The sequence below is a fragment of the Chironomus tepperi genome, unplaced genomic scaffold (genome assembly GCF_022539635.2).
Source record: "Chironomus tepperi strain 1889 unplaced genomic scaffold, CSIRO-AGI_Ctep_v1 contig_219, whole genome shotgun sequence".
In the NCBI taxonomy this organism is placed as follows: Eukaryota; Metazoa; Arthropoda; class Insecta; order Diptera; family Chironomidae; genus Chironomus; species Chironomus tepperi.
In genome coordinates this window covers 1,194,822-1,209,923 of record NW_027226341.1, presented here as the reverse complement: position 1 = coordinate 1,209,923, position 15,102 = coordinate 1,194,822, and the positions used below count along the sequence as shown (strand labels likewise).

Genomic DNA, 15,102 nt, shown 5'->3' with positions numbered 1-15,102 from the left:
CCAGAAAAAAAAAAACTTTTCCAACCTTCTAATTCTGTTATCGATTGATGTAATTCACTTACAAATTTTATTTCCTATTAGGTATTAGAAGGCATTCTAACAACACATCGTCAAAAGCTCAGTGACTTACAAAATCTCGCAGCGCAAATTAGTGAATTCGTTGGTGCTGATTCATCAATACAAATAGACACTGGTATAACGGAATTAAGCAATCAACTTGGTGAAATTGTAGAAGTTATTGAAGCTTGCAAAAGTTTAAATAATGCTAATAATAACAATATTCAAGAGAGTCGAAAAGTTGTTGTAAATAAATCACATAATTTAATCTCTAATGTGACTGAAGATTTAAAACAACAAAGTTCAAATGATGAAGATCAATTGATTCTATTAAGATCACATTTGTTGAATTTGGGATTGATTGAAAATGATTTACAAAACGTAAAGCTTTCATCAACCATGAATAATGAAGAAAGCAATTCTGTGTTGGATACATTAAACTCATTGCAAGAATTATTCAAACAAACAATAAGTGAATATAATAAGCTTTCATCACATTTAGTTCACAACGCAGATAATAAAGTTATCTTCAAAATTTGGCTTGATTATTTGTCACATGTCAGATCATTCCTTCAAACACCAATTCCATCAGACTATAATGTCCTCAAAGAACAACAACATTTATGCAAAATTCATCAAAACCTTATAACCAATCAACGTAATGCCTTGATGCATAAGATAAGCATTGATGCATCAATGCAAAGCGACATTGGTGAATTCAAAAAAGAACATGTTACAATATTAACTCATCTTCATGATCGTCATGCTGAAATTGAATCACGCATTAGTGCATGGGAGAAATATAGGAAACGACAGGCTGATTTACTAGAAACTATTGATGATATTGAGAGACAAAAGTCAACGTTGCATTTAAAACAAATTTATCTCAAATCAATTGGAAAAATCAAGAGTCAAATTGATGAAATCTTGTTGAAAGTAACAAATGCTGAAAATGATGTTATTAATATGAAGGACAATCAAATGAATTTATTAAACTTTATCGACGATATAACTTCATCTGCTTTAAGATTAGAATTTGCATCTACACATCAAAGATTAGCAAATATTCGAGCAACTCTTGAAACATGGTTGGATTTCCTTAAACGAATTCAGGATTTGAATACTTCATATGAGTTCCATGTTAAATCAATACAAGACAACTATCAACGGCAATTGAATTTCCTTAACAACATTAAAGGCGAGACGAATAAAAACTTTATAAACTCAAAGCAGCAATTGGAAATTCTAAAGGAAAAGCGAAACTCATTGAATGAAATTAAAGCAGAATTGGAAAATTTAAATACAATGAAGGATGAAATGAAAGATTATGTCAGTTCTTATGATATTAAAATGATAAGACAAACTATTTGGATATTATGGCAACAATATAGTGATCTTAACCATGAATATTCATTGCTTATTAATCACATTGAAGAAAGAATATGTCTCCAAACAGAATTTATTATTCGGTATGAAAATCTTATGTACTGGCTTAACGAAACTGAAGGACGATTAATGGAAGCATCATCACAAAAATATTACTCAAACAAAAAGATACCGGATGATGATTCTTATATGAAATATCATGCAGCGAACATTATTGAAGAATTTGCATTGAAGGAATATGATCGTAAATGGATTGAATCTGTTGGAAATGAGCTATTAATGTTTTATGCAAATGAACAGAATTATGACAGCCCAGAAAAAATTGATATTGAATGCAAATTAGCAAACTTGAATACAAAATGGAATAACATTAAAACTCTGTATGATAATCGTTCCAGAAAAGTCAATGAAATTAAGGCAACTTACTATAGTTTGGAAGCTCGAATTGCAGAAATTCGTGGTTGGCTATTTGAAACAGAAAAAGAACTTCTAAAACCCTATACTTTTGATGAACCCACAAAAGCAGCTTTTGAGAAGCAACTATTTGAGTATGAGAAAATGCAGCGATCAGTCGAGAACAACAGTGCAAATGTTGCTGAAATTTTGAACCTTAGTGAAATGGTACTTAGTGAATTGAGAAGTCTTGACATGGAAATGAGTGTTAGAAACTTAGATTCTGCTTTAAATAATATTGAATATAGATGGAAGAGATTGTGTGAATCTCTTGTAAGCAGAAAAAGAAATCTTTTGACACTCTGGAATAATCTTGATGAAATGACAACAACTACTAAAGCTAACGCAAAATGGCTAACCGATTGTGATGAACTATGTAATGAAATAGAAATGAAATCAACAACAACGATGAACCAAGAATCGTCTCAAAGATATAATGAAAAATTAAGTGAATATATAGACAAAATTTCCAATGAAACACATACTTTACAGATTTTGGAAAAACTTTACAACGATGTTTTGACATCTAATGTCGATGTTAATAATATTCGCAGTATTACATTTGAGACAAGAAGAATTCTCATCATATGGAAAACAATTACAATTCGTACAACGAAATTACAAACAATATTACACCAATATATTGATCAATTTAGACAATATAACGATTGGTATGAAAGAATAATCCTAAAATTGACTCAAATAGATGTTGAAATTACCAACATCAAACATTTAAAAATATACGAAGGTACAGATGAAGAACTTGAAAAGTTAAATGACATAAAGAAAGATTATGAAGAATGTGAGAAGCACATTGAAATAGCTGAAGATATCCGTAAAAATCTCATGGAAAATTCAAACGAAGAAGAACGACTCAGATTAAAATCAATGAGTGACGAAATATATAAAGTTTTCGATAGCATTAAAGACAATTATAATTCAATGAAGGAAGAATATGAAAATGCTATGAAAGCAGATACCGTCGAAGAACGTGACGCAGCAGTTCAAGTTAATACATTACAAATGCAATCTAGTGTGTCACCTAAAGATGCATATCTTTATGAAATAAAAACAGCTATTGCAGAATTCAGTAGTAATATTGATGCATTAGAAAACCAATTGGAAGGTGTTGATACAACAGATAGATCTGGAATAATAAGTAAAACAGTATCACAAAAAGTTGGTAAAAATATTGCTGCATGCGAATCATCACTTGAACTATTAAAATATTTGAATTCATTGCTCATAAATGATTATGCATGCAATGATGATGAAGCGTATACAAAAGAAATTGAAAAACTCTACGATCTATTCCAAATTCAATTGGGAATTTGGAATGCTAAGAAAGATAGTAAAAGACAACAATTTGCTGAACATTCTACTGAAGCAGATTGGCGTTCTTGCCCATTCTGTAGTCAGAGAAATTGGCAACAAATAGACAATGATTTATGGCGATTAGAACAATGGCTACATGTAGCTGAAAATGAACAAAAGACACAACAATCACCTCCTAATAATATTGAGGAACTTGAAGATGTGATACAAGATCATCGCGAGTTTCTCCTTAATCTCGACAGTCATAAGAGCATAATTTCATCACTAAATATTGTTGGTGAACATCTTGCTCTACACACATCCGATACGTCCAAAGCACAGCAATTAAGAAAACGACTTGCAGATAATAATCTGCGATGGGAACAAATTTGCCAGCATGCAACATCATGGCAAACTAAATTACAAGATTGTTTGATAAGTAATAGAGAATTCCATAAAATAATAAACGAATTCAATGTCTGGCTAGAAGATACTGAAAGGAAAATTAAGCTCTTTGAACCTGTTGATTTATCATCTGAAAAATCAATCATGGAGTCAAAATTTTTGCGATTCAAAGAACTTAAATGCGAAATCGAACGATGCGAACCTAGAGTGATAAGTTTACAAGAAAATTCAGCGCAATTGTTAAAGTCATCAGATAAAGATGGTGTAGCAAAGGAAACGTTTATGAAGTAAGCTTAAGATTAAAATTTAAATTTTTGACATTTTTAAACATTTTCTATTCTCATTTTAGACTTTCCGACTTGAGCGTAAAACTACAATCTTTAAGAAGATTAACAGCCTTATATGTATTAAAATTAGGTGCTGTTTTAGGATATGACGAAGCGTATATAAATGCTCCATTAAGCTCAAGTGTAAGTATTTATTTAATAGTTCGTAAATTTTATTATTTATCATTGTCAGTAGAATAAACTGAATTATTCCTAATGACAGGAGTATTTAAGCACAGTATAATTGAATAGTCTGTATAAAGCAGTTTTTACCTGCATTATACAGTGCTTTTTAATAATTTTAATATCACAGTAAACGTTGAATTTTATATTATTTTTATTTTATCAATTTTTTTAAATGTAGCAAATTGAACAAATTGGAAGATCAAGCAGTAGCATTAGAACTTTGACACAATCTGCGAAGTAATTATATTTATATTTTTTTCAAAACTATTTTTAATTAAAAGGAAAATTACAAGTATGATGTCTAACTTGATTATTTTATCTCTTTCCAACAGCTTACAAAATGCGGAAGAAGAGGAAGAAGATATCAATCAAGAAGTTCTAACAAGAACTTATCGATTCCTCGGACGTGTAATGCGTGCATCCCTGCCTATTCAAGCTCTTATGCTTGTTTTGTTAGGTGCAGTTGCTTTGATTCCTATTCCTAATAGTGATGATGGCGGCTACTCATGTTTACTAACAAACACTTTTGGAAAGTTTGATCCAATTCTAAGATACCGCAATGGAAATCCTCCAATTTAGAGAAAAACTGATGACTTTATTTGTTACATCAATGCGCTGGAAGATATCAATGTTTTGCTTGTTTTATGTTCGATTTTGATTTTTTTTAAAGTTTTATTAAAAGCATTTTTTATGTATTTTTTTACTGAGACTTAGTAGTCTCCTTTATGTTATCCTTATATACATACAAAAATATGTAAAAAGTAATGAAATAGTTATTTCATGATTGATAATAATCACCCTCTCAAAAACCAAGAAAAACGATTCTATTTGAGATAAAATTTATGAAAAAGTATCCCCTGCATTTACATCATCATGTGATGGCTTTTCATTACCTTATTTAGTCACTTTATAGTTAAGATGTTAAAAAATTATTTGTTATTTTTTTGCATTTTTTGTTCAGTTTCTGTTATTCTTTATTATTAATTAATTATTATTATTGCTTTTATCACATTATATACGCTGATAAAAAGAAGAAAAAAATAAAAAGTATTCATTCAATATACCTATCAATAAATTGCTAGTTTTAGTTGGATTTTTCTTTTTCAACAAGTTTAATTATTTTCAGAATTTTCTAATTATTTTTGAACAATTAAATATCATAACGGTTTTTTAAAATTCAAAACCGTACATCATTGACAACGAAAAGTAGTTTTTCCACGGAAACATTTTTTTCTTTTGTGTCAACATGATTAAAAATAATAATTTCCTGCATTAATTTTATTTATGCTTTTGCGTGTATATATTTGATAATAGCGTAAATGCTGAAGTTTAGTTCAAATTTCTAATACCTGAATTAGGTAATTAAAAAAGAAAAAGTTTCAAAATTCGAAAATTTTAAATTTCATAATTGGACAATGATTTGAGAAATAAGAGAAGTGAACTAAAAGCGCGATCAAAAACCTAGAAATATTTTTTATTTTATTTTTATTTAAAAATGTCAATAACTCAAAGAGTCCAGGTATGATTAACTAGATAATTTAATAATTAAGAAATACTTTTTTCATATTTTATAAAATTTATGCTTTTATTTTAAGCAATGGGCGACATTTGGAAGAATGTGGCATGTCTATGATTGTTCCTACCAAAATCCCTTTGATAGCGCTAAAGTAATAGTAAAGTACTTGAAAGGAATGCAAAAACCCATTTACCATCCAATGAGTAAGTTAATTATACAAGGTTTAGATCATGACATCAAAAAGTTCGATATTTTTCTTAGATGATTGTGGAGATCATGTAGTTTGCATTAACACTAAACAAATAGCACTTCCAGGAGATGAATGGACTAAAAGAGGTAATTTTTGATGGTAATCAATTTATCAAACGAATTGTTTAACAAGTTTTTACATTTTAGCTTATTTCCACCATACTGGCTATCCATCTAGTGCTACATGGACTCTTGCATGGGAACTGCATTCGAAGGATCCTATGATGATTATGAAGAAGGCCATATACCGCTCTTTAGGAGGAAACTTACAACGTCGATACACAATGCAACGTCTTCATTTATTTAAGGATGATAAAGTTCCACAAGAAATTTTAGATAATATTACAAATCAAATCAGACAGCTTAGACCAGTTCCCGAAAGATTAGATCATATTGACCAGGAAGTCATCGATAATTTCCCAAAGATTATGGATTATCCAGAAGATTACTTACCGAAAGCAATAAAATAAAACTCTGTAGCTGTAGGATTAGTATTATGGAATAAACAGAATTTACAATAATAGAATTATAAAATTTTACTATTCATCATATTCACACTATATATATTGTCGAATTATTCTTTTGAAATTAAGAATTAAGTTCGAAGACGTTCGGTTACAGATTTTGCTTTATCACTGTTTACATTTTATAAATTCACTACTAATTTGAACATTGTGTAAATCTCTTAATCACTGAAATGATTCCAGCTTTTGTTTAAATAATGGTACTTGAGAGTAATATTAGATGAGTAATTAAATACGGTCCGTGTGAATATAACCGAAAAAGGTTTGAACCTCTCAGTCGTTTGTTGTTATTGAGTGAATTTCTTTCGCCGCAAATTGTTATTTAAAAAGTAATATTTTAATCAAATAATTACTAATATATATTTTTCTTGCTGCTTTCAGTACTTAATCACACTTATTCACTCTTGTTGATAGATTGGGCTTATCAGTCATTTTAAAACTTGTACGATTAAATCAATTTTGTGGTTTTTCGATTGTCAAATAATCAGAAATATTTCTGATAAATATTGAGTAATTTTGTAACATATTACTTAGTTTATTTCCTTCTTTATTGCAGTCAAGATGCCACGTTTAAGCACAACTGATCCATCGTCCTATTCTCAACCTGAATTAGTCAAAATTAAGCATATTGATATTGACTGGTCGGTAGATTTTGGAACAAAAACTATTAGTGGATTTTCAACAATCCAGTTCGTTATCTTAACTAAGTTTATTGAGGAGATTGTAAGTATTTTATGATTTATTCTTATGATATATTTCAAATTTAAATTGTGTAATCTTATAGTTACTGGATGTAAGCGACATAAATGTTGAATCTGTAAACGTCATCAATGAGGGATGTGAAATACCATTGAAATTCACAATAACTGATCCTGTCAATGACATTGGATCTAAATTAACAATCATGTTGCCTACAAAAACAGATGGAGAAGTTACACTGAAAATCATCTATTCATCTTCATCAAATGCAAGTGCTTTACAATGGTTAACTCCTGAACAAACATTAGGCAAGAAACATCCCTATATGTTCAGTCAGTGTCAAGCAATACATGCTCGAAGTATTTTGCCATGTCAAGATTCGCCTTCAGTTAAATTTACTTATAATGCTGTAATAAGACATCCAAAAGTACTGACTGCTTTAATGAGCTCTATTCGTCAAGGAAGTGAAAATGGCATTACACGTTACAGCCAAACTGTTCCAGTTCCAAGTTATTTGTTAGCAATAGCTGTTGGTGATATTCATTCAAAGAGAATTGGACCACGTTCATTAGTATGGGCTGAAAAAGAAATATTGGATGAAGCTGCAGAGGAGTATAGCGAAACAGAAACATTCTTGAAAACTGCTGAAGATATTTGTGGTCCATATCTGTGGAAGGATTATGATTTGCTTGTTATGCCTCCAAGTTTTCCATTTGGCGGTAAGTTATTATTATTATTACATCCATATGAATCGTATCTAATAAGAGTCATTTGTTAAGGAATGGAAAATCCATCGTTAACTTTCGTTACACCAACAACAATTGCTGGAGATAAGTCACTTGTTGATGTCGTAGCACACGAGGTATAATTCTAAAATTTTAATCATTTAAATACTTTTTAAAAACTATTTTTCATTCATACATTAAAGATCGCACATTCTTGGACTGGAAATCTTGTAACCAATGCCAATTTTGAACATTTCTGGTTAAATGAAGGTTTTACTGTTTTCGTAGAACAAAAGATTATTGGAAGAATTCGTGGAAATGAATATAGAGATTTTAGTGCTCTTCATGGATTATCTGATTTAAAAGACACTATTAAAAATCAACTTGCAAACGAGCCTGAACTTACTAAACTGGTAGTAGATCTTAGTAACGTCGGTCCAGATGATGCTTTCAGTAGCGTTCCTTACATGAAAGGAAGTACTTTCTTGCGATACCTGGAAGACTTATTTGGCGGACCAAGCATTTTTGAACCTTTTTTGAGATCATATTTAAATAAGTTCAAGTATGAATCAATTTTAACAAAAGATTTCCAGAAATATGTTTACGAATATTTCAACGATAAAATCCCAGATAAATTGGAACAGGTTGATTGGGATAAGTGGCTTTGTAAGTTTTAGTTTTTTATCTGAGAATGTTAATCTTTAGTTACTTTTTTAATCTTGTACAGTTACTGAAGGAATGCCAATAATAATTCCAAACTATGATACAAAGGTCTATGATGCATGTAAAAATCACTCTGATTTGTGGGCAACAAAAAGTCTTGATGAAATCAAAAACTCCCCTTTATTGAAGCAACAACTTACAAGTATTCAAAAAATTGAAGTTCTCTCAGAACTTTTGGATAAGCCAGAGATTGTTGATTTGAATGCGGAAAAAGTAGATTTACTTACAGCAACATACGAGATGGCTAAGAGTCACACAAGAAATGCAGAGATTCGCTTCCGTTTGATGCGATTAATTATCAAAGCTCGTTTAGAGCGTTTTGATGAAATTTTTGATTTTGCAAATAGTAATTTCCGAATGAAATTTGTTCGTCCAATTTACAAGGACCTTGCTAAATGGGATATTGGAAAACCCGTTGCAATTGAAAACTTTAAAAAAGTCAAAGATCAAATGATGAAAGTGTGTGCATACACAGTTGCTAAAGACTTGGGAATCGATTTATAAAATTTTATACGCGTTTTTATCTTGCTATGTAATGTAACTACATGATGATAATATTTTTTTTTCCTTTCCTTTTTTCAATAAAGATAGCATAACTCAAGAATCATATTTTGTTTGTTACAAGTACACACTCACACATATAAACACAATATTCCCTTTACTGTACGAGTCGTATTTTTTTCTACCTATTTCAAGAGAAAGAGACAACTATATGTATAGCATAAAAGTATAGGTTTTTGAAATTTTACGGAGGGCTAGAAAAAAATCATTCTTTGTTTTGCTTTTAAACGAAGCGGATGCTTGTGCATAATATCATAGGATTTTTTTTAAAAATTAAGGACATACATATCTAAAAAAAATAACATAGTTTTAAATAATACCTAATAAACAAGTGATTGCAAATATTTAATAAAAAAAAAATAAAAACAAAAAAATTGCTCAATAGTTCTATATGGTAATGGCAGAGATACAAAGTGGCCATATAAATATGCCACGCCAATTTTATCATCATCATCACCACAATCATCACGAAGGATTCTTGCAACCAACTCTCGTTGAAAATGAAAATCATCAAATGGATTTTAAATTTCCACAAGGAATAAGTGCGTTTCTTTATATGGCATTAATTATAAATTTTAAAAATTAAAGTTCTTTTGTCTTAAAAAGATTTTAAATTTTTAATATTAAAATGAAGTGAAAAATAATGAAAACAAAATTCTAATATATTTTTTTTAAATAATATGTAATTCAATAGAAATGGAACCGAAAAAATCTCAATGCGTTGGTTGTTCACGTGAGATTCAAGACCAGTATATTTTGCGAGTGGCACCTGATCTCGAATGGCATGCAGCATGCCTAAAATGTCAAGAATGTAATCAATTTTTGGATGAAAGCTGTACATGTTTTGTTCGCGATGGCAAAACTTACTGTAAGAGAGACTATGTCAGATTATTTGGTACTAAATGTGATAAGTGCGGATGCTCATTCAGTAAAAATGATTTTGTGATGCGAGCGAAGACAAAGATTTATCATATAAAATGTTTTCGATGTACAGCATGTGAAAAGCAATTGAAACCTGGTAAGAAATAAATATAAATGTCTTGGCACAGTAGCTATGAAGTAAAAAAATATTTCTTAATTCATTAATAAAGGTGATGAATTTGCATTGAGAGATGGCGGAACATTGTATTGTAAAATTGATCACGATCAAATAGAAAATTTAAAGTCTGAAGAAAGGCCATCATGTCAGTTAACCGAATTAAATAATAATAGTAAAATCGACTGTATTACTAATGATAATAATCAAAACATCAATAATCAAACACCAATCAAACAATCAATGTGCAATATCAAACGTTCATCGTCTAGTGATTTTGGTTCCATATCAGGTAAAATTAAATATTAGAAGTGAAAAAAATAGAAATAAATAAATTTTTTTCATTAGATACTGATAGTGAATCTGATTCATACAAATCATCGAGTCGAAGAGAGAAACAGACACATACATTAAATGGAAAACCGGCGAGAGTGAGAACAGTATTGAATGAAAAACAATTGAGTATGTTAAGAGCTTGTTATGCTATGAATTCTCGGCCTGATTCATTAGTGAAGGAGCAATTGGTTGAAATGACGGGACTATCAGCTCGTGTTGTTCGAGTTTGGTTCCAAAATAAAAGATGCAAAGATAAGAAAAAAGCAATTGAGGCTAAATTGCAAATGCAACAGGAAAAGGTAATTACAAATGTTTAAAAAATAATGGACAGTAAAATTTACAACTGGCATTTACTACTCAAAAATAGGAAGGAAAGATTTCATTTATGCAAGGCATTCCACTAATTGCATCTCCGCCTGTAAAACATGAGCCGCCCATAAATTATCAAGGATACGAAGTTACCAAATATCAACCGCCATGGAAGATTTTTTCAGAATTTGCAATGCAAAATGATTCTGAAAATGATACACGTACTTCTACTCCTGCATTTCAGCATCTTGTTAATCAGGTAAAATTAGTTATGAATTTAAGAAACTTGTTTTGTTATATTTACATACTTTAAATAATATTCATATAGCTTCACGGATATGATCTAGGAGATGATGTTATGATGAACAACTATTCTGATCATCATTTTGATTGGCACAAAAACCGAGACAGTACAGACTCATATCAGGAAAGTGAAGAAAGTGTGGCTGGATCACTGTAACGTTTAACGAAACTTTTCGCTTGTAATTAAACAAAATATGTACATAAAACGAAGTTTATAAAATACAATACAATTTTTGGTGTTTTTTAAAATGCCTAAAAATGCAAAAAATCATTTTTGTGTTTTTTTACTCCAACATTTCTCACGCTTCATGCATGAATTCATCTTTAGCAAAGCATATGACTTGAAATGTGACTCTCAATGGACACTTGACTTTTCTCTATGACAAAAATATGCGGGCGCCAGTCATTTCTTCTCATGTTTTTGTGTGTTTTTCTTAATTGTTGCATAATAAATGAGAAGTCAATGACTTGATATACACAGATACTGTATGAATCGGTGACTTTGAAACAAAATATGTATGTATATCCTAAGCAGCCACAATAGAATCCACAAAAGAAATCTGGCTTAAAAACAAAATCTCAAACAGTACAAAGAATGCATTAAAGCGACTTAAAGGTGATAAACACGTCTTTTCCATCTTTTCGTGACGTTCTATCAAACATAAGAATTTTCTATCCTCAAATATGCGTGTCTTTCTGTCATTTTCCATTCTTTCTACACTTCTTTCCTTTCTTAAATCACCATTGTTAAATCCTCTTTCGAGATTTTATTTCATGCAATTTTTATGCAGCATAGAGAGGGAGATTTTTAAATCTGATTTCTTCTCTTAGCACGTAAGAAATATATAAAAGGGAAAAAATTTCTCCATGTTCTAAAAAGGAATACATTTCAAGAACCCCACACAAAAAAAGAAGAAATACATACAATGTTAAAAATTCATAAATAAAATTCTCTTCTATATAAAGATTAAAGAAGGGAACAATATAAGCTACAATTACTTCGTACAATGAAATGAAAGACAAAAAATTTTATGTGGCTCTTAAAGACTTGAAATTTATTTAAAGTATCCGGATATATTTATATATAGGGAGATATTTTATATTATTTCACAAAAACACCCATTTCCTTCTCAACATTAGAATTCGAGGGACATGAGGAATTAAAAGAATTTTTTGTGCTTAATTTAACAATCTCATGTGAAAAGCCATCAAAAATATAAGGAAAATATGCATAGATAAGTTAAAATGTCAATGCCTTTTCACGATGTTCAGTGCATCGATCTGAAAACTATTTTAGGCGCCACAATTAAGATAAGGCGAGACATAAATTCTCATCAAACTAGATTCTCGAATCAATCAGCTCTTTTGCCGCCGCACCTTTTTTAATGTGTTACATCTTTCTATTGGGTTGTCGTTATTATCGGTCATCGATTTTCTGATTTTCTCGTTCGCTCAAAGCGGAGATTTTTTTTATTCAATTTTTTCAAGCATTAAAATTTCATTCCAATGTGATTTGTTCGTTTTGAATGCTCATTTGACATGCTATTGGATAATTTTGATGTGCAAAGCAGTGTAAAGTATTAACATTGAATCTGTTACTACTTTTTGCACTCAAAGTACATGAAAAAAAAATAGGATTAATGCTTTCCTTTATGTTCATGTTTAGTATTAGACACGCATCGATGATGCATAATCCTATTTTAATTTTAACAAAAAAAGCACAATGAAAATGAACCAGAAATAAGTAGTTGAAGAATAAATGTCACATTTATAAATACTATCTATGTTTTGTATCTTTTTATATATATTTACTTATAAAGCTGCGTTGAAAAATAAAACTCAACAAGGAACACATGAAAAAGATGTAAGAAATAAATTTAAAGACGCCCTATACAAATGTCGTATGAGATTTCATGCATGAAAAAACTTTTTCATCGTATCACATGCAACCATTTAGGAAAAGAAAAACTTACTAATCAGACTGTCAAAGAAGGTGTTAAAAAAAATATTAAATATTTTTAATTTAATTATTATGTTGATAGATGCTTTTGGCATAAAATATTTTACAAAATACATTTACGTTTAATTCATGCTAAATAATTTTTATCGACTTAGTGTAATGAGGTGTTTGGTTTTGAACATCCACAATGTACTAATTTTGTTTTTAGAAGTAAATGTGTCCAAAGTTTCTCTTCCGATGAAAACGTCAAGATTTGTTAAATACCTAGGCGCCTTGTGATAGTGAATGGAATTTTCAGTTTTAACTTAATAAGTGGAAAAATGTACACATGGCAATTGATTGATAACTATAATCCTATTCATCTAATTTTGAACAAAAAAAATTGGTCGTGAAATTTAAAAATTGATTTTTGATAAAAAGCAAAAACAGAAAATATAAAGGAAATGTTAAACACGACAGAACTTATATTCACACGATTTTTTATATTTTTTCAAAATTGAACTATATTAAGGCAACAAAAAGAAATTATTGAATATCCACATGCAGTGACATAGTGGTTTAAGAGTAGGCTAAATGACCCTGGTTCAATCCCAAGGGAAAATCTAGTCGGATTCGGGTGCTTTTTCGCATCCGTAACACTCAAATTATGGTTAGGTACATTGCATAGATATACCTTGGGCCATGTAACTGTGTAAAGTTGAAAGAAAGACAAACGTAATTTATGGCAAATAATCAAAAATACTTCTTCTGGATGTCATCGCATAAAAAACAACGAATTATTATTAAAATCTAATTTTGTTATGAGAAAAGCTGCTGTTGAACTCTTAAAATACATTGTAATATTGAAATACAGATTAATATTCACATTTTAATTGATTCCTTGAAACAAGTAATTTTGTGTGCTCTAAAATATACTTGATTTAATAATTTAGTTAACACGAGATATGAAGGTAATTTCACATTTACTCATACACGTTTAAATATTTATTGAAGAGTATTCAAAATGAGTCAAAGAAAAATGTTTCGGCAACTGCCTTAAAATTTATCAAGATTATCCTATCCATGTTAACATCAAAACATCAGGCATAAGAAAACCAATAATAGAAAAATTTTAACAGATATATTTATGAAACAGCGAAAAGGAACTCACTATATAGTACTTTAAGTGGCTGTCGTCTAGAATATCTTATTTGTTAGTTAGTAAGAATGAGAAAAGGGAAAAATCCTTGATGCGGCAAAACCAAAAAGGCAGTCATAACACTTGGAATGCACATTCTTTTAAGATGTTTCCATAAATCATCACACGATGCCACTAAAAATAATATACCAGATGGATTCGCCATTAAACCACTTAAGTTTTATGACTTACTTTATGCTTTCTATCAGTACATTGACGAGACTGGCTCCCGATTTTTAACATTTTAACACAATAAATGAAATGAAAAAAAAAAGTATAAAGGATGTTTGCTGATTTCATTAGAACCGTCATGAGCTTTCAAGACTACAGCAGTTTAATGCATGTCATAAAAGTAAAGAGTTGGATGACATCTTGAAGTCCATTTTACAGTATTTTTTTTCCACATAGTTTCATCTCTTGTTGAAGCTTCTTTAGTTGATTGATTGGCATATGAAAGAAGTGAATACGTAAATGTTCGAATTTTCAAAAACCTTTTATTGCGTTGTGTAAATATGTATGTTCATGTATTCAATGTAATGTTACACCAATATCATGGTTAATTTGTTGGTGCATGAAATTTTCAATTTCAAACACTTGAAAAGACGTCTATAATAATTTTTTAGTCAATGGACAAGTATGTTTAATCCATCATTAACTTTAACAAAAACCCATATTAACCCATTCATGACGACACTTGAAGGACCTGAAAAGGATTTGTGGGATAAATATAAACATGCTCATCAGGGGGTAAATGAGTTGCAGTTTTCAGTCAGCAGGTAATAATTTGAAAAGGACTAACTGAAAGAAAATAAACGGAAATAAGTAAAAATTTTGCATAGAAATGTTAAGAAACTCCA

At 29.9% G+C, this 15,102-nt stretch overlaps 3 protein-coding genes and 1 long non-coding RNA gene across 6 annotated transcripts in view; 3 read left to right on the top strand and 1 right to left on the bottom strand.

Moving 5' to 3' along the window:
• The window catches only part of LOC139090688 (uncharacterized), a 78,598-nt gene extending 73,396 nt beyond the window's left edge, over positions 1-5,202 (top strand). The window contains exons 31-34 of the mRNA XM_070640489.1: positions 82-3,902; positions 3,965-4,085; positions 4,306-4,364; positions 4,460-5,202. Coding sequence (XP_070496590.1) covers positions 82-3,902; positions 3,965-4,085; positions 4,306-4,364; positions 4,460-4,706 — 4,248 coding nt within the window. The 3' untranslated portion in view covers positions 4,707-5,202. The remainder of the gene's footprint in view (positions 1-81; positions 3,903-3,964; positions 4,086-4,305; positions 4,365-4,459) is intronic.
• A 292-nt stretch (positions 5,203-5,494) lies between these two features.
• On the top strand, positions 5,495-9,167 carry LOC139090595 (leukotriene A-4 hydrolase-like). 3 transcript variants are annotated; one of them, XM_070640361.1, is made up of 8 exons: positions 5,495-5,646; positions 5,723-5,900; positions 6,490-6,506; positions 6,978-7,139; positions 7,201-7,834; positions 7,895-7,977; positions 8,044-8,506; positions 8,568-9,167. In XM_070640361.1, the coding sequence occupies exons 1-8, from the start codon at positions 5,623-5,625 to the stop codon at positions 9,065-9,067; spliced, it is 2,061 nt and encodes a 686-aa protein (XP_070496462.1). In that variant the 5' UTR covers positions 5,495-5,622; the 3' UTR covers positions 9,068-9,167. The 3 variants fall into 3 exon arrangements, with proteins under 3 accessions (XP_070496462.1, XP_070496460.1, XP_070496461.1); XM_070640359.1 differs by lacking the exons at positions 5,495-5,646; positions 5,723-5,900; positions 6,490-6,506 and adding an exon at positions 6,592-6,745 and having other exon boundaries at positions 6,973-7,139; XM_070640360.1 differs by lacking the exons at positions 5,495-5,646; positions 5,723-5,900; positions 6,490-6,506 and adding an exon at positions 6,750-6,858 and having other exon boundaries at positions 6,973-7,139.
• On the bottom strand, positions 5,684-7,105 carry LOC139090597 (uncharacterized). The gene is made up of 2 exons (XR_011544438.1): positions 6,033-7,105; positions 5,684-5,970 (listed from the first exon to the last, which is right to left on the bottom strand). It is a non-coding gene; the product is annotated as an uncharacterized lncRNA (long non-coding RNA).
• Positions 9,168-9,309: 142 nt separating the features above from the next.
• LOC139090596 (insulin gene enhancer protein ISL-1-like) lies at positions 9,310-11,379 on the top strand. The gene is made up of 6 exons (XM_070640362.1): positions 9,310-9,666; positions 9,819-10,142; positions 10,216-10,452; positions 10,509-10,795; positions 10,864-11,064; positions 11,134-11,379. The coding sequence occupies exons 1-6, from the start codon at positions 9,516-9,518 to the stop codon at positions 11,263-11,265; spliced, it is 1,332 nt and encodes a 443-aa protein (XP_070496463.1). The 5' UTR covers positions 9,310-9,515; the 3' UTR covers positions 11,266-11,379.
• Positions 11,380-15,102: the final 3,723 nt, after the last annotated feature.